Source organism: Siniperca chuatsi, linkage group LG4 (genome assembly GCF_020085105.1).
Source record: "Siniperca chuatsi isolate FFG_IHB_CAS linkage group LG4, ASM2008510v1, whole genome shotgun sequence".
Taxonomy (NCBI): Eukaryota; Metazoa; Chordata; class Actinopteri; order Centrarchiformes; family Sinipercidae; genus Siniperca; species Siniperca chuatsi.
This window is the reverse complement of record NC_058045.1, coordinates 8,403,635-8,426,940: the sequence shown is the minus strand read 5'-3', so window position 1 is coordinate 8,426,940 and position 23,306 is coordinate 8,403,635. Positions and strand designations below refer to the sequence as shown.

General features: G+C 40.9%; 2 protein-coding genes across 8 annotated transcripts; both read right to left on the bottom strand.

Moving 5' to 3' along the window:
• Positions 1–12,553, bottom strand: LOC122874939 (transmembrane and coiled-coil domain protein 3-like). 2 transcript variants are annotated; one of them, XM_044193518.1, is made up of 4 exons: positions 12,299–12,553; positions 2,851–3,842; positions 2,499–2,634; positions 1–2,028 (listed from the first exon to the last, which is right to left on the bottom strand). In XM_044193518.1, the coding sequence occupies exons 1-4, from the start codon at positions 12,362–12,364 to the stop codon at positions 1,723–1,725; spliced, it is 1,500 nt and encodes a 499-aa protein (XP_044049453.1). In that variant the 5' UTR covers positions 12,365–12,553; the 3' UTR covers positions 1–1,722. The 2 variants fall into 2 exon arrangements, with proteins under 2 accessions (XP_044049453.1, XP_044049454.1); XM_044193519.1 differs by having other exon boundaries at positions 12,288–12,552.
• A 2,713-nt stretch (positions 12,554–15,266) lies between these two features.
• Positions 15,267–23,182, bottom strand: nr2c1 (nuclear receptor subfamily 2, group C, member 1). 6 transcript variants are annotated; one of them, XM_044193502.1, is made up of 14 exons: positions 22,706–23,182; positions 20,506–20,640; positions 19,667–19,900; positions 19,432–19,510; positions 19,165–19,344; positions 18,923–19,073; positions 18,569–18,665; positions 18,011–18,198; positions 17,506–17,659; positions 17,242–17,363; positions 16,929–17,071; positions 16,563–16,700; positions 16,322–16,427; positions 15,267–16,153 (listed from the first exon to the last, which is right to left on the bottom strand). In XM_044193502.1, exons 2-14 carry the CDS (start codon positions 20,575–20,577, stop codon positions 15,982–15,984), a joined length of 1,836 nt encoding a protein of 611 aa, XP_044049437.1. In that variant the 5' UTR covers positions 20,578–20,640; positions 22,706–23,182; the 3' UTR covers positions 15,267–15,981. The 6 variants fall into 6 exon arrangements, with proteins under 6 accessions (XP_044049437.1, XP_044049434.1, XP_044049438.1 ...); XM_044193499.1 differs by having other exon boundaries at positions 22,793–23,182; XM_044193503.1 differs by having other exon boundaries at positions 18,011–18,195; positions 22,793–23,182.
• Between the last annotated feature and the right edge of the window lie 124 nt (positions 23,183–23,306).

Below are 23,306 nucleotides of genomic sequence, written 5' to 3'. Positions count from 1 at the left end.
TTGATTAAAAAGGCTTATTTAATTTAACAGAAATTGTCAGACAAAGGCACGTAATGCATGAAAATACAACTGATTGATCACATAGTGCACCAGAGATGAAAAGAGAATGTAAACCAGATCTGTAGTTCTGCAGGTAAAACTTCCTCAAATATGTCATAAGAAGAACAAAAACATATGATACAGTCAGTAGAACAACAGAGAGACGACAACAAACATCAACATAAACATGTTATTATGGCAGACAAACATTAAAAAGTGGTCCGTAGCTTCATTGGAGATCCTCATAGGTAATGTTCGTAAGACAAAAATGAAATAATACATTAGTCACTCCAAAAAAATAGGCTCGTGGTTCATCACTTAGAGCCTATAATGTGCTCCTCTGTCATCATTGGAGTACTGAAGGCTGTTTGTTGCTTCTTTAAAAAAACAGGGAAATGCATTTTTCCTTGGAACAAGGCCTTGTATCACAGTATAATCCATCGCTTCTCAATCACATTATTAGTAAAAGACAAACATCAGACCCATAAGACATAAAAAGAGCCAAGTGACTGACTCTGTTTTTGTATTGTTTGGGTGCATGTGCATCTGTGCCTGCACTGCCGTGTGTTGATATTACCACGCTACCAGCACGGTAATGCAGTGGGATTGATTTTTGGCCCTTGAGAGAGGAGACAGCTGGTCTTATTAGAGCCCAGCAGTGGCTTTAGTGGTTATAGATCTCTCATGCAAGCATTAATGACACTTCCTCACCCAATCCATCCCCCCAACACCAACACCCTGTCACTGTAAAACACGGACGTAAAACATAAACTCCTAAAAGAAACATTCTAAAAACAGTGCTCTTAGAAATCAAATATATTGCACATTAAACATCAAGAACAGTAAACAGAAAAACCTTAAGAGATGACTGACCACACAGGGCAGACAAGGCAATAAGGAATAAAAACAAAACACATAAAAAAACAGGCTGTCCATTGCCTCTGTGCTATAGTCCGTAGAGTCTTCATTAAAAGGAATAGTTCAACATTTGTTAGATTAGAAGATTGATACCTCTCTCATGTCTGTATGCTAAATATGAAGCTACAACCAGTTAGGTTAGCTTAGCTTAGCATAAAGACTAAAAACAGGGGGAAACAGCTAACCTGTCTCTGTGCAAAGGTAAAAATCTGCCTACCAGCACCTTTAGCATTTCATAGCTGTGGCCAACAAGATACCAAGCTTGAGGTTTTGTTTGTGTGTGCATGCTTTCAACAGTTTGAGAGATGTTAAACTCGAGCTGAAAAAATATGAGAAAGAATAAACATTTGCCAAATTTTACCTCATCTACTGATTATTTCCACCAAAACTGAGGGAAAGAGCCCCATGTTGCTGCATTGTAGTGATAATGCACTTCTCTTCACCCCTCTTGATCCTTGAATTCACTATTTATGTCTTGTGATGATTTCATAGCAATCCTTAGGGAAGTAACAAAATGTACTGTTATATAAATATTATTTTAAAGGTTAAATGAAAATTGTTAGCAATACACATTCAAGTTCTAGACAAGAAAAAAAAATCACCAAAATTTAATTTCAGTCTGACTTTAAAAAAAAAAAACAGTGACCTCTGTAAATGCATGACGATCATGTCTTCTGACGATTGTACAACCAATCCGCTTAGACAGTCCTATCCTGACAACTGACATGTTACTGCAGTGTTGTCTGAAGTGTGCACTCTTCACTATCAGGCAGGCACTAGCAACCTGTCTATGGCATACTGTAAATGGTCCCAGTTTTTCCAGAACATGGTTAAAAAACAAACTCCCAGGAAGGTAGCTATCACATGGTACCGGCTCCTCATCAGTGGAGCGGCAAACTTGGCAGCAGTGGAGACACACACCAGGATGACGGTGATGATGGCCAGCATGATGTTTATGCTCTTCCCCAGCAAGACCCGGGCATCACGGCTCTCGAGCTGGACCGTCTGCTGCTGCTGCTGCTGCTGGAGCTCCAGCTTGTACACTCGCGTCTGACACGACTCCAGAGCTTCCTGAGATAGACGCAGAGAGACTCTGAGGGCCTGAATGTTTCCCAAGTGGCTAAAGGGTGTTTTGCTGACCTTTTAATCCTTAATTACCCAAATTCCTCCAGAAGATTAATTATGTATCAGCACAGCAGAGGGACAGAGATTTGTATTGTCATAAAGGTCAAATGACAAAATAGATTTCGATTTTGTTATCTGATGAAGGGAACCATTATACACAGGCAACGAATACATTCAACTCTATATAGTAATGGACTCATCACTTGACCGATGACAATAGCTTTATTAACAGATGTCAGACAAGTTTCAGCGATCTGTTGGCCTTTTATTTTAATCTAAAATAATGCATTTGAATTTTTTCACTCCTATCTGACCTGCCTGTTGATACCCCACCCTAATGACACACAGGTAAGCCACATGGTCTGCCGTTTACAAGTCAAGCATCATGACGACATAATAGATTCACTATTATATACCTGTATGTCCCTGGCCCTTTCATGAGCCTGGTAGGTCACCCTCTCCTCGATGCTGGCCAGTTCCTGCTTCAGATCAGCCATCTCATGTTGGTGAAGCTCTGTCAGGTCATTTAGTTGGTCTTCCAAACGCTCATACCTGGCAGTCGATGCAGGAGGATGCAGAAATATTAGTTAGTTTATAGGCAGATTTGAACATACTGTAAATGGTGCTTCTGCAGATGCTAATGTGATGAATTACATCTACCATTTAGTAAATACGTATCTCCTAATTCTCTAAGTGCTATGGTTGTATACATTTTGAATAGTAACTTTGCTGTGTCGTATTATGAAATAGTAAGTGATATAAACATACCTGTATCTCTCCTCCTGCAGTGTTTGACTGATGATGCCATACTCTCTCTTGAACTGAGACTTTAGCTCCTCCATATCCTCCTCCAGCTGGCTCTGGGCGTCTTTGATCTCCCTCACCTCCTCCAGACTCAGGGCCAGTCTGCTCTGGCCGTCTCCCCCGCCCTGCTGGCCCTGGCCCTGGCCCTGACCCTGACCCTGTGCCTGCCCTGCTGACACTCCTGCCCCCACTGGGTTCCCATTACTGTCTGCTGAAATGGAAGCGCTCTCTGAGGAGCACTCATCATCACTGGGATACTTGGGCTTGCCCACCATAGAGGTGCTGCTACTGAGCCCTTTTCCTGTACTGTCAGTGGGCAGCGGTGAGGAAGCATCCAGAGTGGTCTTGAGGTGAGCGATGTTGTCAGCACTGCCAAACTTGTTCCTGATAAGGTTGGCAAACTCTCGGGGCTTGCTGAAGAAGAAAGGAGGGGAGAGGGAAACACCTGGTCCGATGGTCTTGATCTTGTCCATGGTCGGGTGTCGACCACTGCCAGTCATATCCCTCAACAGCTCTCTGGGAGACACCCTGGGAATGGTGCTGTGTTTGACAGAGGATGGGTGAGGGGATGGGCTGTGGTGGATTTCACTGTCTTTCATCTTTCGATGGTACTGCTCCAGCTTCTTTTGCATCTGGGAAATGTTCTGAGCTGACTTCTGGTTCTTCTTCTCAAACACCTGCTTGATGCGCCCTACTTGCTGCTTGTCCGCACTGTTCATCAGCTTCAGGTACTCAGCTACATTCTCATCCCGCACCGTCTGCTCAATCTTCAGCTGCTCGGTGACTTTCAGTATCTTCTGCTGGAGGTTGTCCAAGCAAGAACGACTACGCTGGACCTCAAAGCCCAGAGTAGGGCTGAGACATCCATCACTCAGATCCAGGTCCAGATTGTTCTCTGAAGAACCCCGACGCATTGACACAGGGATGCTCATAAAACTGGCCTCGGTACTCCGGTCCTAAAGGAAGGAGAAACAAAGACCAGATGCAGATATTGTATAAGATATGGAGCATTTGCACAGATAATCTTTTACTATGGACATTTGTCTAATTAGTTTTCTGGAAATGGTCAAATATGGCCTACAATTCCAGTTTTATGCATTACAAATGAGAACCTAAAGGAATATTTCATTCTGTTTCACATTGGACTCTATTTTCTAGTTTTGGCTATCATACATCTTGGTTATGATACCGCATTTTATTTTAAATCACCAGATTCTTTATAGAGACTGGTTTGCTTACTTAAACCACCTATTTGAAGGTAAAATTAAGGTGAACATCTTTAACTATCCATTACAATCTACCGTTGAATTGCAAAACATATGTGCACAACTACAGGCGGTGTACATTTGGGCAAAGTTGAACTGCTAAGTAGCTCAGCACAATGGACATTTACAACAAACATTTTATCGTCACTCTCAAATGAATGGTTTGGATAATTGGGTTAAACGGGGGCGTTGTTTTTCAAACCTGATCTGCTGGTGTTACTATGCTCCATGGACTTCCCTGTAGCTGTGTCTAGTGGTGTTGCTGCTACCTCATGTTTCAAGTGAGTAAAATCTTAGTAATGATGACCGAAAAAATGTAACTAAGAAATAGGGAATAAAACATTTCCTTTCATGCTTTATTCGACTTTCTGAATTTGCTCTTCATATACAGTTAATTCTACAGAGTGAGTCCTTGCCTCTGCTCTATTCAGCTTTTCTGCTACTGCCACAGTGAGACCATCTGGTTGTGTATGCAATGCTCTTATTTGGTACATCTGTTACGTTTTAGAAGCCAGATTTTAATCCTGTTTGTTTATAGTATAGCACACAGATGACAAACTCAGATAACAGCTATTAATGTCTGTGAAAGAAGTGGAGCGTGCACATCTAATGTAGGTCAGTGATAATGTCGCACAAGGCCACGAGGCTCAGGAAATCCCTTTTCCAGACATTGTCCCCTATTTTTACAGTGAATTACCATTTTCCTGATAGAAGCTCAACATTACAGTCAGTGAACTATTGACACATAAGTCAGAAACTGTTGAGCATAGAACTCTTGAGTTCTCTGCTGTAGATTTGAGGAAGTGAAACAGAATAAATATGGTTTAAGTAAGCAAGTGTAATAATGGCTGGAAGCTTGAAGACCTTCCATAAAGAGGAAACTGCAAAGAGAGAATTTAATTAGGTTTCAGAGCAACATTTTAGAAGCAGCGTTTTTAGAACAGAAGTGTCGCTTCAAGTGTAATGGAACTGAAATGTAATGGTCACAACAAGCCACCGAATCTTGCAATGATCACAGCACAACACCAGTGTAAGGTGTAAGCTGATAAAGCCTAATACAAAGTGTTGTACAACAAGCACTATGGACTGTACAAAGCTGCACTAATCCTTAACAAATGTAACACTGCTAGTTTCAAGCAAATAAACAGATCACAGCTAACTCAAGCAGACTTAAGGCTGAATCCTGCTTAGCATTTCCACATCACCACGTAATGGTTATATATTGCAAGCTAAGTACCTTTACAATTGACGAAAGCATCAAGAGTTCACCACACACTGACACTCCTCGACACATGACTGTCAAGTGGAACTCAAGAGAGGGTTTACCAATTATAGGGTGATTAAGTATGACCAGACGTACACTGGTGCGCACACACTGAGTAATATATAGCAGATACTTAGACAAACAAAAACACATTCAGCAGGACTATTCCTCTTTCAGACCAGTTGGATTTCAGTTATCCAATTACACATGTGAATTCCTATTTACTTGCTGTTGTCACTATGAGCTCACACTCAATCAACTAGTCAGACTTGTTTGTGAGGGCGATACAGTGAGTGAGAATTTGGTGTGTCATCTCTGACATCTCCATTTATTACTAGAATGTGACTTCACAAAATGTGTAACACAGAAACTGCTTTATACTTGTTTTTAGCCATGCTAGCGGCGTAGCTCTAGAGATGGCAATGTCTTTCTGTCGGTCCACCGCTTTGGTCCAGACTGAAATATCTCAACAACTATGGGATGGACTAATTTCACATGTTCCCCACAGGATGAATCCTAATAACTTTTGTGATCCCTTGTTTTTTCCTGTAACACCATCATGTGGTCAAAATTTCAGTTTGTCCAATACTTTGGTCATACTAATGTTTTTCGCATCAGCCTCAGCTGTACTTTGTGTTTAGTGCCAATTAGCCACTGTAAGCATGCTAACATGCTAAACTAAGGTGGTAAACCATTTACCTGCTAACCATCAGCATGTTACCATGCTAGCATTAGCATTTATCTCAAAGCACTGCTGTGCCTAAGCACAGCTTCAACAAGCTGCCAGCATGGCTGTAAACTCTAGTTTTGTTTGTACATGTATATAAAAAATGTAGTTTTATTATTATTATTGTGCCTGTAATTATACTGTACATACATAATGTGTACTTATTTATGTATAGTGTGTAAACAGAGAATGCCATGCTTCTCTCTAAAAGCATGCCTGTAGTATTTCAGCCTCTGTCCTCATCTCAGTCTCTCCCCCTTCTCTGGCATCTGTCCTTCTTGAACACAGGACTCTTTGTTAGCAGAGAAAAAAGCGCACTTTGTCATGTCCTACCTCTGCTCTGTCCAGGACTCTGATGAGTGAGCTACTGCATATGGATTCACTGGCCTAACATATAGCCTGAGGAGCCCTGCGCCCAATCCTGTTGCTTCCAGACTGCATGCAATAGCTCTTGTCAAAACAATCAGGTTCAATCATAAGCTGCCCTTGTGTCAAACCTGTTTGTCATACAAAAGAAAGGAGGCGCCTAATATCCTCCTTCTTCAAGAGGAAGTGTAGGGCAGGCTTGTGTGTAGGTTGCTCACATTACCCAGTCTTTTTAGTTTTCAAACGTCAAACACAAAGAGCTGCCTGTTCAACCAGACAGCTTGGACTGCATGCTATTTCTGCAGTGCTGGAACTAAGCTTGCTCCTCAGGCACTCTCCCACCACCAACCTTAACTCTGAAATGTTCAGTATTCTCTTCTGTAACATCAGGGGTCAAACACAGAGCACAAAAGTGTAAGTTTATTGCTTCAAGGTGTTGTATCATAGATACAGGACAAGCGTAAAATAGATCAAATTGTGACCTGGCAACCATTGATGGATCACTGCTGAGGCCTGCAGCAAAAGCAGACCTTGACAGGAGTGGGAGATGTATAGAAAGAGTATCAATACAACTTCCATATTCACATTTATGCACCTGGAGTAGTGAATGTCAAGCCAATATTGTATTACACAGCTGGAATGAGGGGCCTAAGCTTTTTCTTATAAAAACAAGATGCCTTTTGGCAGGATGAGGCCTGATTCATGAGAGCAGCTCAAATAACATGAATAACACGACCCAGATGTTTTATACACAATAGAACCCAAAAACGAGTATGACATCTGACTATTTTCTGATAAGAGATTCTACAAAAATACCATTTCAATAAGCTTATTTCCACCACTGCTGCTGCTACTCAAGATTTCTACCCACGCTGACTAACTGCTGGAGCAATCTGAGGGTCTCTCTGGATGAGTGGCTCTGCTAAATGAATTAGCCTCATGCTGATGAAAATGCCCTCCCAAATCTGCTGAGGAGCTGCCCTACTTTTCACTCCATTTCTCCAAAACACTTATGCAGGCATTCTCCAGGGGTTGTTGAGGTGAAACAGGGTGGGATTGGAGGTCTATGGGGATGGCTGGATATGGGGGGGGGGGCTGGGGGGGGGGGGGGTGATTATAGCCCAGTAACTGGAAAAGAGAAAAGGCTGTTATGCATGGCAGATGGCAGCGATGCTGACAGTTAGGTGGACTGTCCATAACTGAGAGGTCACAGATTCAACCCAGGGTAGAGTTTAATGAGATGGTGTTTCCATCTATAGCCAGGTGTCCTGTATGGGTGTCTTTGAACAACACGATGGACTTCTACTTGCGCTCACTGGCTGTGATTCTTTGGAATTTAAAAGCTGGGCCGTGTGAGACCCATCTGTCTGATCATATGCTTAAAATTTGGTTTATCACTATCAATGTGAGAAATGTTGTCTTTGAAATTAACAAGCCAGACATACGCCCACTGCTGTTTGACTCACCCATTAGTGTGTCAGTAGAGCAGAAGAAGAGAGACAGAAAGTGGGAAACAAAACAGAGACGACAGGCCTACAGAAACCGAAAGAGATAAGAGGACAAGAACAGAACAAAGGGAGGATGCTCCCAAACACAGCACAGCAGCACACATCATCCCAATCATCATCATCTCCACAAATAGGATCTACAGGAGGCCTTTGTGCCCCCAGGGTGCCTCCCTCACACCTCAGCCCTGTATGAGTCCCCTGTCCCCCACAGTGTCTGTCCAACACCATGACCCATTTAATATGTTCTGACCTCGCTAGACAGCATAACATAAAGATCCAACTGCATTAGCCTCAATCTTAACCAACAAGGGAGAGTTGTGTGTTGTTCTGCTTGAAAAATCCACCCAAATCTTAGTTACATTTTGGGGGCAAAGTCGGGGGTGGGGGGTGGGGGGTGGGGGTTATGGGACTGCCGATAGAAACTGCAGATGCTGCTTATCTTGCACTGCAGTGTGCTCGCTCTTGGATCAGTGATCTAGTTACTGATTACATTTTTAATGCAAAAACAGACCTTACGCTCATCTGCCCACTGCAGCACCAAAAGAAACAGGCAGCAATTCAGCATTTAAGTCCTTAACTGGAGTGAGGTGAAAGCACACAAATACTTGACAACTGGGTGGGTATGCAGTGGGTGTGCACGAAAAACTGAGCAGTATTAGTGAAATAAATATTGGTTTAGATTAGAAGAACATAAAAAAACTGAAACTGTTTCTCGCTAAACGCGTTGTCCCTCCCTGTTAGAGGGCAACGTTATTAAAACCACAGACTTGTTCTTATGCAAACAGGAAGGTACTGTCCCTGTTACGAGGAAGTAATGTTTGTAAGTACTCACAAGCACAGTAGCTGTAATCTGGTGAAACCATCAGTTCACATTGTTCACACAGGTCATGCAGGCACACAGACACAAGCATGGGTGTGATCTGAAGAAGGTGGATCAAAATGATGAGGCTGTGGTGTGTGGTACATAGGGTGGCATTTATTTAGCATTCTCTCTGTCATTGCCTCTGTGCACCCCAAATAAACACACACACACACACAGGGCAATAGAGCTGGCACACTCATTGAGATGGAACAAAACCGTCCCTTCAGCAGAGAACAGAACCACAGAGGGGAAGAAGCCTGCGGTGCTTATTGGTATTCCCTCCAGCTGATCCTCATGGCTACAGACACTCTCTCCCACTCAGAGCTCACACAGGGGAACGGGAAGAAAACCAGAGGGAGAGAGTGAGAGCGACAGGGAGCACATCTTTGATTGTAGTCAGAAAGCTGACCCAATGTCTCCTCCTCCTCCTCTCATCTCATCTGCATCCCACAGCTGCCTATGTGGCCACACTTTGATTGCAAAACCTTTATTTAGAGGCCAAACTGCACGACTCATCAGAATAAAAGAGGAAAAAAAAAACTAGCAAGAGAGTTTGAAGACTTGAGTTTCCTGAATTACACATTCTGGAATGAATTACTTAAGATGTATTTGCTATTATCGCATAGACAAGCTGGTCCAGGACTAAATCAATAGCCCATTAACACTGCCAGCATCTGCTTGCCCCCGTGGACTGGGAAAGTATTGAATGGGATTCAATTAAGATAAATATGCAGCTATATTCAATGTACTGATTCAAAGTGAGAGAGTGAATAGAGCCGATGACCTAGCAGGGTTGGTGGAGAGTCAAGCAGCTCATTAACTGTGAAAAACATAACAGACCTAAAAAAAGAGAATAAAAAAGGGGACAGTAGTTGCAATTTAATGAATCACAACATTCAGAACGTAGCATATTAAAAGGTTGCAAAGTATACCGATGTGACGGCTAATATGTTTGCCTTTTGTCTGGTGACATGAATGTTAAAGAACCACTACAGGTAAAGCATAAGGTTAATGTAAGGACAGTCATGTCACGCACATGAACAGAAATGGCACGCACATCTCTACAGAGCCACCATCCAGTGAGGACTAAAGACAGTTTCTGGAAATGAGCCACTCAAACTGAGATGTTGCATCATCTTTGGCCTCTAACCCACTATATCTGCTGCACAATGGCTTTTTGAGAAACAAAACTGGAATGTCATTTGCGGTCAACAAAAGGAGGAAAAGCATAATTACGCAGTCCAGTGATAATAAACCAACTAAATCGTCAGATATGTTGTTCCATTAGACTGTGTTGGTTGATTCCTTCAAGCTCTACTCTAGGGGAAAAGTTTTTGATTTCATTGATTTAGAAGAGTTAGTGTTACATCTGAAGTATCTGCAATTGCTCACAGGGCAGCAGGGGAGTTTCAATAAAAGCTAAACAGGCCGAGGAAGAACTGCCAGAGCTCGAGATCTTGTAGATCAAAATGCTCCACCTTTGAAGACTTAAGGTGATACGGCCTGAAGGCTCATACATAAACTAGGAAGAGTAACAATCTGCTGCACGATATCTGATTGACTTTCTGGTTGCGCAAGAGTCACAGTTGACGGAGCATTCCTCTCCTCGGTGTCACTGTGACTGAGAGCACCTGATTTTAAACACATACTCAGGTTGATCTGTCTCAGCTTTTAGGGGATTTTTCTGAACATTAGCGAATGGTTGGGTGGTTTTCCCCACAACCTGTCGAACATTCAACCGGTGTCGGTTGAAGGTTTTTTGGGTTGTTTTTTTCTCATCCAAGTCAGTGTTTTAAGGACAGAGGGAGTCGTACTGTATGTTGTACAGATTGTAAGGCTCTTTTAGGCAAATATGTGATTTGGGCTATATAAATAAAACTGACTCACTTGACTAGGTCAATGTTACATTTCTGTGTAAAGAGATAAAATAAAATGTGCTCTGACAGTAATGAGGACATTTTTCTATGTGATTTTAATCCCCTCTTTGCTGTAGGCCTAGAATTAATGTCTCCAAAACATTACTATTAATTACACAGATTGTGCATACAATTAATTACACTGTGTTAAGTGTATGATATTGTAAGAATCTGTGCAGTGGGAAACAATTATTATGTGATCACTATGGGAAATGACCACAAAGGAAAAAAATAATTACATTTTCAGAAAAACGTTAAATTATGTTTTATTTCACAGAAAGTTCTTCTACATCTGCTATGATACTGTACATACAATCGTTAACATGACTTGGGCACCCACCACCACATGTCAAATAAGATGGGGTCAGGTAAGAGATCATTGAGCAACCACAAAAACAGAAACACCTGTAAAATGGAATGCAATACAATAGCTCTGCAATAAATACCTTACTTAAGACTTTCAGATTCTATTTAGACTATTACTTCAGTTGTTTTTGTGTTGACTCAATGTTTTGGTACAATTTGAGGCTGTACTTTGCTGTGCTGCTTGGACTGTATTGTACTGGAAGTGAAATACTTTGACCATCTTGTTTGGTCGGAGGAGGACAAATATTAGAAACACTTGCAATCTAATACAACATCCCCACAAACTACAGCATTAAGAAATGACCATATGTATGATCATCAAAACCACCTGTCTGAATTCAAAACAAAACAAGGATTTATTACAGGACTACTGTACTGGATTACAATGTACAGGGATTTACACTCTGTATAAATATGGCAAAAATGCGTGTTAAATTTGATTAGAGCCGAAACATTTAGTTGATTAATCAACTACTACTACTACAGTAAACAATTTTGATAATCGATTAATCATTTGAATACATTTTTAAACCCAAACCCCTCAAAGTCACTGGATCCAACTTCTCCTATGGGAATATTTTGCATGTTTCTTGAACTGGAAATCTTTTGGGACTGTTGGTTGAACAAAAGAAGCAGTTGAAAAAAATACATCAACTTGGGCTCTGGGCTTGTGGCGGGCATTGTTCATTATTTTATGACATATTATAGCCCAAACAAAATAAATCGAATGCTCGTCAGATTAATCGATATGGAAATTAATCGTCAGTTTCAGCCCTAATTTCGATGTAAAGCAGCACAGAAAGAGCATCCGCTTTGGATGTCGTCAAATATGTGCACAAACCCCATTATGTCCCGACCAGGATTTTGTCTGTGGCACACAGTACTACTACAGTTTACAGCGACATATACTTCAAGACATCTTTGTAGCACTCCAACACCTCCATAAAGCCAAACCCTGAACGTATCACAGGGTTAAAGGCTCTTTGTTAGGGGAAATTTGCGGCTTTAAAACGGCACAGCTGCTGGTTTCGCACGACGTGGAGACCAACAGACAACAATGTATCGCTGGTACAGTAGCCTACGGGACCTGCCGTTTATGACACAGCGATGCTGCGAAATACACTCACATGATACTCACCATCCGGCTGCCGAGGTATTTCTCTACTTCGGATAAACTACGCACGGACACGTTGGCGCTGGGCATAATAATCCCGTGTTTGTGGTCAGCTAGGAGCTGGTAGTTCTTCCGTTCAGGACCAGGACTAGTTTACAACTCACGCCTAATATCGTACCCATGTTTAGCCCCGTTTCTCTCGCTCTCTCTCTCTCTCTCTCTCTCTCTCTCCCCTCCCCACACACACACACACACGCACGCACGCACGCACGCACACACATACTGGCAGCCCTCTTCAACGTACAAAAACTATGTGTGAGCCCAAACTCCGCCTCTTTCTCTCTGCTTGGTGGCGGAGCGAGGAGGGGTTAACTCTTTAAACACACCATCAGTGATAAGCCCGCCTCGGAATTAGTTTTCAGAAGGAATTTGTTGAATAATTATATTCCCACACTGTGCCCACGGTGGTATAATGTGTGGTTTCAGTTTATAGTGTCTTATGAGAAATTACTTTAAAATTAAAAGTTAAAAGTTCATATCATTTTTGGGAGTTAAAATAGATTAATTATGCTTCAAAGCACATATAAATTTAATCAAAGTAATAATGCCAAAGTCTGTTGCAGTATTGTATAAAATGAGGGATTTTTTTAAAATCAGGCCATTTTACATATCATACTGTTTACTTATCAGTGGTGGAAGAAGTACTCAGATCCTTTACTTAAAGTAAAAGAACAACGTCAATGTAAAAAATACTCAAGTAACTACAAGTAAAAGTTCTGAATTTAAAAGTACATCAGTATTATCGGAAGAAAATGTACATAAAGTATCGAAGTAAATTGGATTCTTTACTTTAATTACTGATGCATCTTAATCTAGAATAATGCATATTTTAAAGGTTGATTATATGTTCTGTATTAACAATCTAGTAACTAGTTCCTAGCTGTCAAACTGTAGTGGAGAAAAAAGTACAATATTTCCCTCTGAAATGTGGGGAAATGAGTAGAAATACAAAGTGACAGAAAATGGAAATACCCAAGAAAAGTACAAGTATCTCAAAATTGTACTTAAGTACAGCTCTTGAGTTAATTTCAACCACAGTCACTTATACATTACTTATTGTGTGGACGTATGGGGAAATACATATCAAACAAAAACATATCTTCGTTTCAAAGGAGAGCCCCACGAATCTTAAACAAAACTATGTATCGAGAACCAACAGAGCCACTGTTTATTATATTATAGGCTCTAAAATTCAGTACAAATCATGTATAAAGTCAAAAAAAAATAAATCCTTACCTGAAATCATCCAAAAGATGTTTAAAATAAGAGAAAACCAGTATGACTTGAGAGGAATGTGCACATTAAAAAAACAAGTGTGAGGACTTAAAAATAATCACACTGTACAACTGAAATGAGGAACTGAATATGTACAGCACACTCTGCAAGTAAAAGTGTAAAAATGATGAACTGAACAAAAATCAAAATATCATGCTTGTATTGGTACAGTAGGAAGTGTTAATATTGTCAGTTTTTGTCTGCTACTCGTCATGACAAATAGGTTGTATATTGTGGGAAGGGTAGCTGTAATCAGCCTACACCTTTTCAGTGTTACGTTAGTGTCTGTTTTGTTGTTTTTTGTGTAATTACTCACACTTTCTTTACTTTATTGTATATGTGATAATCTCCTATAATAACACTGGACACAGCTGAGATGTAATTTACTGGTATTTTTATTTTATCTTTAGAATTATTAAAGCTACATCTATAAGAGTAAATTAAAGTCAATATAAGAGATGCTTACTATTTTTCATAAAACCAGTTCAGTCACCTTGTTTTGCAGCACCTTCACCAATTTCGCTCAAGCAGTCAAACCCAAAGCCCCAAGAGGCCATGGGAACAGTCCAACTGGCCCTTTCACTCACATTCATTCAGCTTGGAATGAGCTAATCCATCTAGCTGTGAACACAAAAGCCCATGTTGCATCACAAATCGCTATACAGTTACAGACAATAAGTGTTTGTTTTTGCAGTTGCGAATTGTTCAGGCTGATCTGTAAACAGAGACATCAAGAGAATCCTCTTTTGTTTGTACAGACCATACAGTGAGCGCACCATACATCGATATGCATTAACCTCTGTGGTTCAAAGAGGGCAAGTCGAGTGATGTGGTGATATGATAGGGCTGTGGAGAATCACCTAAAGAAGCTGCTGGATACACTGGACAACGGACTTTTAAAAACAGCAGCAGACAATATCAGTCATCTGATCATCAAGTTTTGATGGTTCTATCAGCCTTTAATTAGCTGGACACATTCACTGGGTAACTACTGGGCAAATGACAGCTCACGGGTGCTGTCCTCTGCTCACCCACATCCGCAGAGCCCTAATGAAAAATTGATTGGCTAATAACACACTGAAAGTCTAGTCCTTTGCACAGCACCCTGCAACATCTTCCACCTTCACGTCACTTGACACGAAATGCAACAATAAGTCACTGGGGTAGGATACAGATTGTGCATTATTAATTCAGAAGGAACATGTAAACAATCTGCTGTGTTTATAGAAGCAGGGGCAAATTCCAAGAAGCATGGTTACTGAGCGTTCTTGGTACGTTTGTTTAAACTCAGAGAATCATCAAGTCTGGAACATATACACAGAGCTACTGCAGGTTTTACTCTGCAAAGTTGTCCAGATAACTCAGTAAACCTGCTTCTAGACAGTCCCAAAGGGCTGATAAACACATGCCAGTCAAATTGTGGATTAGTGCGTGTGATGAGGCAAAAGACAACATGATTAAGACTCCAGTGCTCAACCCAAAATCTAATGTTTGTGTGTATGGGCCATGTATGACAAAAATACTACTGCCTTTTTAATTACGAGGCGCAGTTAACCAGACCTGATGCAAAATGGCCACTTATACAGAAAATACTTCTCTCCTCATAATAAATATTGGGAATCAGCTCTCTCTATTCTGCGTAAATAACAGAGAAACATGATTGAAAGTTGTTTTTATTTTCAACTTGACCATCATTTTCCATTCACATTTGTCCAAAAGATGGAATCCATGAATTACCAAGTGCTGCCCATTGTAGCCTTCTTGGTGTGTTCTATACACAAATATATATATACACAATTACTTCAGATCCACATGATGTCAAATATTTGACAAGTGATGCTGCCCGATCCTTTGGATTGGCAAACAAATAAGAAATAAAGGTCATAACCTTTAGCGATAACATCTCACAAATCAATTCACACTGACAAGTTTTTTTCCTCATAATTATTCAAAAAAAAAAAAAAGCATGACCATGTAAGAAAGCAGTGAAAAAGAAAAGCATCCTGATTCCTTCTAAGTACAAACAAGATCTGCAGAAAAAGGAAAGGCCTGGAGGCGATGAAGCATAAAATACTATGTACAATAAAAAGCGCAATCTACTATGCAGGCTTCAAAGGTTCATTCCTGAATGGGCAGATATTGGCAGGCTCGCTTGAGTTGATTTTATTCGTCCTCTTTGTGAGTTGTGCTCTACTGACTGGATACTGAGGAGTCAGAAGCAGGAGCAAGGTAAGAAAACAGAAATCCCATAGGATGCTGTGTCATAAATACAGTATGTTATGACCACTTAGTGATCGTTCTGCGGCGCAGTCTGATTGGTTGGCTGTCAAGTTTTCACAGTCCAATGTTGCAATTCCAAATGGCACAGTGTGTCAGACCCCAGAGACAGCCTGGCTATTATAATCAGTTGACTCCATTTTGAGGATGTAAGGGATGATGCTATCAATCTGCACATTGCCAATGAGCCCAGCGAAAAACAGCTCCTCAGTGACAGCTGCACTTATCAGCCTGAGGGCAGGAAGACGCAGCAACAGCTTGGATAACCTGAGAGCAATGCAGGGGAAAGGAGACATCAAATTTAAACATGAGTACTGTTGCAATTATATCATCGCAAATCTGTCTTGCTAAATATAGAGCAATTCTGTATTAGTGCATCATTGCCTTTCTGTCAATGAGCTGGCATCATGTAGAACAGCAGTAAAGCCTACTGACCGATAGGAGTCTTCTGGGTAGGTTCTGGTTACGTAGTCCTGCAGCTCCATGTAGGCCTTCTCCTGAAATCGCTCTATCTGTGGGGTATTATCTATGCCTGGATGATCTGGTACAAAAACAGCACATGCACACAGTCACATATGAGTCTATGCACATTTGGCCCTCTGTAAAACTTTTGTTTAGGATTCTGCCCTAACAGGAAGACAAGAACTTGAAAATGACTGGCCAGTTGTCTACGCACCAGGACTAAAGAGAACGATAGCTTTGAGGTAGGCATATTCATAAGAATCTGGGGACAGTTTGATCATGCTGTTACAGAACTCCTGCATCCTCCAGATGTGCTCCATTACTAGTTTTACTCGCTCTGGGGACAGCTTCTCTGTAGGAGACAAAAAGCAAAAAAAGAGTAGGAGTCAAGGAGGCTGTAAAGTTGCAAGCATCAGTATAGGTCTTAGCAAATTGTGCCACAAAAATAAACAGAGATCTCAAGGTCTGCATGGCCAAAACTCTTTCCCCCTTAGTGTTACACTGAAAAACATTGTTTGGGCCTCTGAAATTGTATTCAAGTTTTAAACCTTGCAGGCAACCAACAGCAGAGCACTCCTACCTTCCTGTAAGCTGGTCTGCAGATGGTTGATAATGGCACTTAAGATAGTACCAACATTCATAACGTTGGAGCACTGTGCCAGACCCAGGGCAAACAGTTCATTCCAGCAGGCTTTCATCAAGTTAATGTCATTGTCTTGACCACTGTAAAAAATAAAATAAGATTAATTTAAATTTACTACAGAGGACTGCATGGCCACATTAGTGAACCCTCACTAGTCATTGTATAACTGACATGTAATGACAGAGTCCAATGCCACTATTTAAAAAGGTATATTTATGAAACAATGAAAAATCTTGTGACAAAGGCTTACCCAAGGGTTTGAAAGGCAGGAATAGAGCGTGCCCAGTGCATAGAGAGAAAAAGTAGCCGGGAAGCTGACTCACAGATGTAGTTGACATTGAGGTACTCTGGCACAGGCAAAGGCATCATAAGCTGTAGGAACAAATTGAGTGGAGGGAGAAAACATGACTGCAGTGTTTATCAGTAAAATGTGTAACTCAGTAAAACATAAGCAGGAGTTTTGGTGTCAGTTGGATTTCATCCTGAGGGTCAAGGTCAGCGGCTGTGCTTTTACCTTGAAAGGGATATGGCTGTCGGAGAGTATAGGTCCCTCCAACTCCACCACAGGACCTGACTGGTCCCCTGACATCAGCTGCATCGTGGCCTCCAAGGACTCTCCTGCTGAGCCATCACCAGGGTGCAGGACTTTGGCCAGGGTGTCAAAAGCTCTAATGATGTGCAAAATATGAACACAAACAGTTTGCATTAAAAGATCCACGTTTTGATTTAGACATCAAATATATTGTAGCTTACACAGAAACCGAAAATATACAACTCAAAGCAGTGCACCCATTACATATGGTGCATTTTTGACTGACTATGGGTGAATCTAATTAAGTCCTTAAGAGCTGAGTGAGAAACCACATGGCTCTACAGGAAATTCTATTAAAGCTTTGTGACAAACAGAAACAAACAGCCCCCGGGTTCTGCTCTAGTGCTCCTGCAGATCTCCAGTATATGTATCAAACTATTCAGAAACAACTACTGCTCAGTATCAAAGCCTCTTGATTCTCCCTCACCGAGTGATATCATTTGCAGTTTGCTCTTCTCCTTGGATGTCTGTCATCGAGCTGTCCCCATTGCTAAGCGTTTCAACTGCCATCAGATCATTGCCGCCGTCACTTGGCTCTCTGGTCTTGTTGAGGTGGGCGAGGGACGATACTACATTTGCCAGCGTGCCGAGGTCACCTTGAGACGGGTCATCCTGCTGAACAGGTAACGGTAATTTATCATGTTTCATAAACACAGACATTTTAATTAGTTTTCACTGCCCTGTCTCCAGTTAGGAAAACATTTGTGCTTATCACTGAACTACTCCCAGAAAGAATAACAAGGACAGAACTGGTCGACGTCACACAGAGGTTTAGACACACGCACCATTAATGAACAAGCAATTACTCCTTTCTTAATTATAATTTATCAATCTGACTTATTTAAAAGCCCAAATATTCTCATTAGCTTTAATATTAATATTATTATTAATAATATTTATTATATTTAATATTTAAATGGCTAGGTAGGAATGATATGTCAGACTTTAGTTTAATGTACATGTCATTTGACTGCATTGTTGTTACCTTGTCAGGAGATGCGGGAATCAAGATGGTGTTTTCCAGCTTGGAGAAGGGTTGTTGGATGTTGAGCAACATGCTTGACTCAAGCAAACTTGTAGACCTAAAGTTAGAGATTAAACATTTCACATATCACACTGCATTATGTAATTAGGAACCATGCTGCAATATAATAAAGTTGTTAATCAAACTCTTGTCAAAAGGTGTTTCTAGTTTCTAATGGAGTTATTAGAATTTTAACAAATATATTATACAAAGTTATTGTTTGCAGCAGGGCTATTTATTGTGTTGTATTAGACTTTATAGGTGTATCTAATAAACTGGTAAATTAGTGTATTATATTTTGCCAAGTGGCTGTACCTAGCAGTTTCCTTGTCAGATACAAAAGTGGGTGTGGCGGCAAGAGGGCTACACAGGTTCTTGCGGATGTAGATCTTCTCAGTGGAGGCTGCACAGTTGACGGATTTCTCTCTGGTAGTCACTTCAACAGGCTTCCTCTCACACTGCACAGCTGAAAACAAAACAAAGGCATCAGACCTCATGTATGTGAGTCCTAAATAACATATCCACAACTGTATATAGAAAATATAGCAGTGTCTTACAATCCTGTTTCATGCCCAGAGCCATGCAGCGCTGCAGTCGACAGTACTGGCAGCGGTTTCGGTGAAGCTTGTTGATGGCACACTCTCCGGAGCCCCTGCATGTGTACACTAGGTTCTTTCTAATGCTGCGTTTGAAGAAGCCCTTACAGCCCTCACAGCTGACAGCTCCGTAATGACGCCCTGAGAGAGGAAAGAGAAAAAGGGTCAGGTTGGCGAATGCTTGCTCACGTGTGTTACTGAAAAATAATAATGTAACTTAATTCCTACCCGAGGCTTTATCACCACAGACAACGCAGTACTCCACAACCGGCTTCACAATAGACTGGTCTGACCCTTCAGTCACAAACTGCCAAACAACCAAAGACAATGAAGTAATTTAATACAGCAAACATTGCAATAAGTTTTGACTGACTAAACATGTTCATGCTTCAGTCATAAGACCTTTCAGTAACTTGTTTATCAAAACTGGTGGAAAGAAGTCACTAATATCCTCTGGCGATACCTGAATCTGCTGCCCAGCCAGTTCAGGGGAGGCAAACAACAGCTGGTTAACCCCAGAGCCGTCTGGAGAAGAGAGAATGACCTTGTTGGGTGAGCCTTCCTGCTTGGCCAGGATCACCTTCCCACCAGGGGAATAGTCAGCATTTGCTAGGATAAACTGCTGCTTTCCAGGGGAAGATGGCTCAAGTGCTGTGACGATCTGGATCTTCTGGCCAGTCTGCTGATCAGTTACAATCTATAAAAAATTTAAAAAATCAAAACATGAGGAAGTGCTGACTATATATGAAGTAAAAGTGTGGGAGAAGTTAAAGGGACAGTTCACCCCAAAATCATATTCATCAAACATATTTTTCCTCCTACCTGTAGTGCTATTTATCCATCTAGATTGTTTTGGTGTGAGTTGCAGACCATGGAGATATCGTCCGTAAAGATGTCTGCATTTTTTGAATATAATGGGACTATATGGCACTCAACTTGTGGTGCTCAAAGCGCCAAAAAACATGTCTGTTTCCATGACCCAGTTACTCAAGATAATCCACAGATTTGTTGTGAGCAGTTTCATGTAGGGACTATTTTCCAGTTCCTACATGAAACTGCTCACAAGGTCTGCATGTTGTATGTTCTAATGATATGAAAAAAATAATAATACAAAAGCAGTGCTCGTCATTGGAGTACTAAGGAGAAACTGTACAAATATGAGACAGTGCTTGGTTTTACTGTCAGCTATTTGATCTTGGATCTAATTTTGCCACAATTATGTGCAAACTGTGCATATGTGTTTATTCACACACAATTAAAACAGAATAACAGTCTCTAGTGGCAGACAGACTGTCCCATCACCTGTATTCTGTGTCCTAATGCCATGCTGCTGTCTGCTGACACAAGTTGAATCCTTTGAGTCTGTCCATCCATTCTGATACTGCACACACCTTCTTCCACTGCACTTCACATCAGTGCCCCATGAGGCATGCACACCTGCAGAAAGAGCATATGTTTTACTTTGTCTTATTAAAGCAAACTCGGTCAGGTGAGGGGAATACCTTCAAGGATAAGGCTGACTTTTTTCTGTAATTTGCTTACTGTCATCAAATCCCATGTATAATACTTCTCAATGCTTTCCGACTTCCCTACCCTGTTTGTGGCACTCAGCCCCAAGCCCATTCTTTCATAGTGAATCTTTATTTAAAAAAAAAAAACAAAAAAAACAAACAGGGTCACAAATATACAGATGGGGGACAAATTAAAGGAAAAACCTGAATAAACAAGTGGAGAAACATATTAAATGCAGATGCTTCCATGCACCAGGGCTCCCTGAATGGTTTGGTGAGTATGAAAATTATGTAAATAAAATGCTATGGCCTTTACAGTCACCAAAGCTCAACCCAGTTTCACACCTATGGATGATTTTGGACCAACGTGTAAGACAATGCTCTCCACCACCATCTCCATAAGACCAAATGATATACACTTTCATCTTCAAATCCGTCTATCTGCTGTACTATCGGGTATCGGTAACGTTCAACAGGAGTAAATAGTGCTTTTGTTGGGGACTATTTTTTTAGCAGATTTGTACACATTAAGTAAAATCCTACTAGTGTTTACAGAAGCTGTACAGAGTATGTAGGACTGACTCAAAATCGACTACAGCGCCCATGTTCAAGGTAATGCAGGAACATGTCACCCAGGGCAACGACTGGAAGACAGTTATGTTTTTTTAATAGTTCTGGACAACAGTGGAGGTCTATGATACAGAGGAATAAGCTCTTTCAGGCTACACTGACAATATTTGTTAACAGGATCAGTTAACTGTTAGTAGTGGTCTTTTCATGGGGATTTGTTGACAATACGAAAATATAAAATACCATCAGCCTGGTCCTTTAATAGATATTTGAGCTCTGTGTTGAATTAAGATCCAATAAAACATTTCATAAAACTTTTACTTGTAAATAGCATTTTATTTATATATATACTGATGTGTGTAGAGGGACCCCGTGTTCGGACTAAAATTATTTCCTATTTGATACACTGTATAATAGCTCAAAGCTGTTATTAAGATCACCACTAAGAGCAATTAAGTCTTGCAAACACTTAACTAACGTCACAACTACTCGTATCCCTCGCGTTTAGTCGCATACCTCTCCCTTTAGCTAGAAGGTATTTTTGGCCAAAACTTGATCGATGTTGCGAGCTAACCAAGTCAAAATGATCTTAAACGTATCTTTAGTTAACCAGCCGATAAAATACAAACATTTAATTTATTATATCGCCTGTCACGAACTAATGTTAGTTTGTGGCCTGTGCTAACAATCTAGCGTTAGCCGGCGCTAGCTCGAAACTGTACTATTGGTGGCCTTGTTATAAAATTCAGCTTAAAATGCACAGTAAAGTGACAACGAATGAGCTGTTAAGTTGTCGTAGTAATATAAACAAGCTCTTGACAGCCAGCTATTTAAAATCGATACGGAAGATAAAGGTATTTCTTTTCCTGTGGGTGAAAGGTCAACATTGAAGGGTTAAAGCATGCTAGGGTTCAAGGCCCATAATGCCGAATCGCAGAGCAAACGGCGGGACTACGGTTTTGACAATTGGACAAAATTCGCATTCATTTTTGCACTGGACTTCCACGTCAGTCGGCAATTTAACAAGACAGCGGGCGATTCAACACCACTACACGATGTTGTCATATTCAGACTTAAAATCAATTATGTAGCTGCTGAGTTTACAGAGAAAGCAACGCTAGCACAGCAGCTAATGTCAGTTAACAGTAACACGGTTAGCAGACGCGGCTAAGCATGTTGGCTGGCTAGCTAGCATATCTGTTGATGTTACTGTTGCGGAAATGCTACTAATAGCTACACATAAACATGTAACGTTAGTTAAAGAACCAGCTATGCCGTCGCATACACATACTAACGTTGTTACATACTTGCCAAATTCAATTTTTATGCGCTGAGCTCCGGACGACAGTGCTAACGAGCTAGGTTAACGTTAGCTGTTTGTTAGCTGGTAGCTAATGGCTGCTTCCCCGCTGTAGACTTACTGAACACTCCCTCCCTTCCTGTTTTACTGGCCCCTCGTGTCTCTTCCGTGAACCCCTCATGCGTCCACATTGGTGAATATTTCTTACCTGCCAAGGAGCTGTTGGGTCAGATAATGTATTGTCTTAAATAAATTAATATTTTAACTGTTTGCTGCAGTTGGTGGGCGGGTCAGAGTTCGTGACCTTTTTTTCATCAATAAACGCCTTATGCACATGCGCAGTTAGGTAGCCGCGGTTCATAGCCTAGACCGGAGTGAATGTGAGTTATCCTGTCAAATGTAATTTTCTCCTTACCGTACTAGGCCTCAGTTATTATTTTTTTAACTTAATCAAAATAATAGGTACTTTTTACCTACTTTACTTTAGAGGACAGGCTACATCATTAGATGAAATATTGTGAATTCAGATGGCGGAGAAGACAGTGGAGGCTTCCTTGTTTTAAATGTTAAATTTATGATATAGTGAACAATGTCAAAGCAACCTCACGGGCTACTCAAGGCACCACAGTTATACAATTGCTGGTATTTCTGCAACATTATACACTGAAATGGATGTGATTTCAAAGTCCAGGATTTCAGTAAAATACACTCTTGAATAAAAT

Coding starts and splice junctions, on each gene's coding strand:
- LOC122874939 (XM_044193518.1), bottom strand. CDS start 12,364: ATGCCCAGCGCCAACGTGTCCGTGCGTAGTTTATCCGAAGTAGAGAAA. Junction 3,843..12,298: donor AATACCTCGGCAGCCGGATG/GTGAGTATCATG, acceptor TCCTTCCTTTAG/GACCGGAGTACCGAGGCCAG. Junction 2,635..2,850: donor CTGCAGGAGGAGAGATACAG/GTATGTTTATAT, acceptor ATCGACTGCCAG/GTATGAGCGTTTGGAAGACC.
- nr2c1 (XM_044193502.1), bottom strand. CDS start 20,577: ATGGATGGACAGACTCAAAGGATTCAACTTGTGTCAGCAGACAGCAGC. Junction 19,345..19,431: donor CTGTGGTGATAAAGCCTCGG/GTAGGAATTAAG, acceptor TTCCTCTCTCAG/GGCGTCATTACGGAGCTGTC. Junction 19,074..19,164: donor TCTGGGCATGAAACAGGATT/GTAAGACACTGC, acceptor TTTTGTTTTCAG/CTGTGCAGTGTGAGAGGAAG.